At 45.0% G+C, this 2,760-nt stretch overlaps 1 protein-coding gene across 1 annotated transcript; it reads right to left on the minus strand.

Annotated features, from left to right (window-relative positions):
* Positions 1-1,931: 1,931 nt before the first annotated feature.
* Positions 1,932-2,558, minus strand: LOC147537986 (uncharacterized). Its single transcript, XM_086642902.1, has one exon. The coding sequence runs from the start codon at positions 2,556-2,558 to the stop codon at positions 1,932-1,934; it is 627 nt and encodes a 208-aa protein (XP_086499028.1).
* Between the last annotated feature and the right edge of the window lie 202 nt (positions 2,559-2,760).

The raw sequence follows: 2,760 nt of genomic DNA on the forward strand, positions 1-2,760 counted from the left end.
CAGATGGGACCCGCAAACGTCAGTTCCAAGAGTACTTACTATCTACGACCACCTCTCTGGCCTCAACCTCGCTCGATAGTCCCTAGCATGGCTGCTACATGAGTAGGAAAGACCCAGCCCGACTGCCCTATAAACTGAGAAACCCGGGCATCTAGATGAAGGTGAGAATCATATTTATACCCCTCCGCGAAAGCATCATAAAGAAGACCCCGAGGATGCCACAGATCAGTCCAAAATTGGTATCATGACCATCCCCAGAAAAGTGCAAATGAGTCGTTGAGCCGTCGGCCTGCTGGCTAGAATCCGACGCCAACACCAAGAACTTCTACTCGAAGCCGATAAAGTCTAGAAGTGCTGATCTTTGATGAGATTATTTCTCACCCACTCAGCCCACAAAGTCGTCTTACCACTAACCAGGTCCCATATATGACGAAGATTTGACGCCTCGAACAACACCTCGATATTACGAAAACCAAGTCCCCTTTCATCAGTGGGGTAACAAAGGCTTTCCCAGCCAATGGGAGCTCTCTTACACCCCATATCCACGCCAGACCACAGGAACTTACTAAATATGGAGTTGATGTCATTCATTACTCTCTTGAAAATAACGAACACTGCTGCCCAATATAGTAGCATACTATTCAAAACCACCTTTACGAGGAGAACTCGGTCCGCGAACGATAAAAATCGACTCTTCCAAGATTGGATTCGTCCCTTGATTTTATCAATCAGCGGAATACGATGACTATAGGTGAGACGAGACGATATAAGAGGTAAACCCAAATAACGGATAGGCAGAGAACCAGTACCGAATTCCAGAATACTAGTAATATCACTCTGACCTTGGGCCGAAAGACCTGCAAAGAAAACCGTGCTCTTAGTTACATTGGCCTGCAACCCCGTCGCCCGATGAAAACCTGTTAACACACCTTTTAGAGATTGAGCCAAATTAGTGTCTCCTCGAAAGAAGACCATGAGATCGTCGGCGAAACAAAGGTGAGTAACTTTCGGAACTCGACACTTAGGGTGTAGCAGGAACCGACCTGCTCTTTCCTCTCGATCAATAAGAACCGTGAATACCTCCATCATTAGGACAAACAGATATGGAGAAATCGGGCAGCCTTGACGTAGACCTCGGTTCCCATCAAAATAACCATAGGCTTCACCAGTAACCATAATCGAGAACTTAGTGACACAAGCCCGTATCCATTCTATGAATATCCTTCGAAAGCGAAACTTACCAAGGACTGAGAATAGTGAAGACCAACGAACTGTGTCATACGCCTTCTTAAGGTCAATCTTAACCGTACACCTAGCCGAGATATCTGGTCGGTGGTAATTCCTAACAATCTCATGGGCTAGCATGTTGTCCTGAATAGTACGACCAGAAATAAAGGCTGATTGGTTCGGACTGATCATCGAATAAATAACTCCCTTCAGCCGTATAGTAAGAATCTTGGTAATGCATTTTTACAACACATTACAACAAGATATCGGTCTGAAATCTGACACTGAAGAAGCATTATCTATTTTAGGAATAAGAGTCACAAAAGTAGAATTTACCTCTTTGAGAAGTTTTCCGGAGCTGAAGAACCTCTGGATAGCTCCCACGAAATCATCTCCCACGATGTCCCAACACGCCTTAAAAAAATGGGAAGAGAACCCATCCGGCCCCGACGATCGATCAGAACCAATAGTCTGTAAAGCAGCAAAAATCTCATCTCTAGTCACCCCTCGTAATGAGAATCTCCGTCCAGAACCAATAGTATGTAAAGCAACAAGAGCTCTAAACGTGGGAATCTCCGTCCAGGCATTAAAGAACCGAAACGGAGTTCGCCGGTGTATGTTAGGTGTAGCAAGCGGTATAATGATAGGCGAGTGATCTGAGTCCCCAGTCGGTAGAAAGTCTGCTTTGGCTAGAGGAAAACAAGTCAACCACCTACTATTAATAAGAGCCCGATCAATCTTGGAACTGATGTTCGCAGCTCCCATCTGCCTGTTAGACCAAGTATAGAAACAACCTGTATACGAACAGTCAACAGTCCCAAATCGGCAACACAATCAAACATCTCATTGGAGCCTTGAGATGGTGAGGTATTACCACCTCTTTTCTCATTGGCCAACATCGTGGTGTTGAAGTCACCTAGCACCAGCCAAGGAGCCTCAGAACCCGTCATAAGAAACTCAAGGTCCCTCCAAAGCTCCCGGCGATGAACAGTATTATTACTTCCGTACACCACTGCCAAATGAAAACCTGAGCCATCTGTAAACTGAACACCACCTGCAATAACTTGCCTTCCAACATGGGACACAGTAAAATTGACCCTAGTAGGGTCCCAACTAATCCAAATCCGTCCATTCGGAACAACCACATAATTATCAATGAAGGTCCAGCTAGAATTAAGACTATGCTGAATACGAGTCTTATTCCTTTCCTGGACATGAGTTTCTAAAAAGCCACACAACCCAATACGGTTCAATCTCACAAAATCTCTAACACTCTTCATACGGATAGCGTCATTAAGACCTCTCACGTTCCAACATGCGAGATTAATCATTAAACAAAGGAGGGGACTGTTTCGACCTCATCAGAGATCTCACGGTTTCCATCTACACACATAGTAATCAAAAAGGGGGTGTGATCTGTCTTGGGCCCTTCATTAACATTTACACCTCTCCCCAGTGTCTCATTACGAGGGTGACTAGAGATGAGATTTTTGCTGCTTTACAGACTATTGGTTCTGATCGATCGCCGGGGCC

This window comes from Eschscholzia californica, unplaced genomic scaffold, assembly GCF_041429995.1.
Source record: "Eschscholzia californica isolate CP2 unplaced genomic scaffold, dmEscCali1.0.p SCAF_5, whole genome shotgun sequence".
NCBI classification, from domain to species: Eukaryota; Viridiplantae; Streptophyta; class Magnoliopsida; order Ranunculales; family Papaveraceae; genus Eschscholzia; species Eschscholzia californica.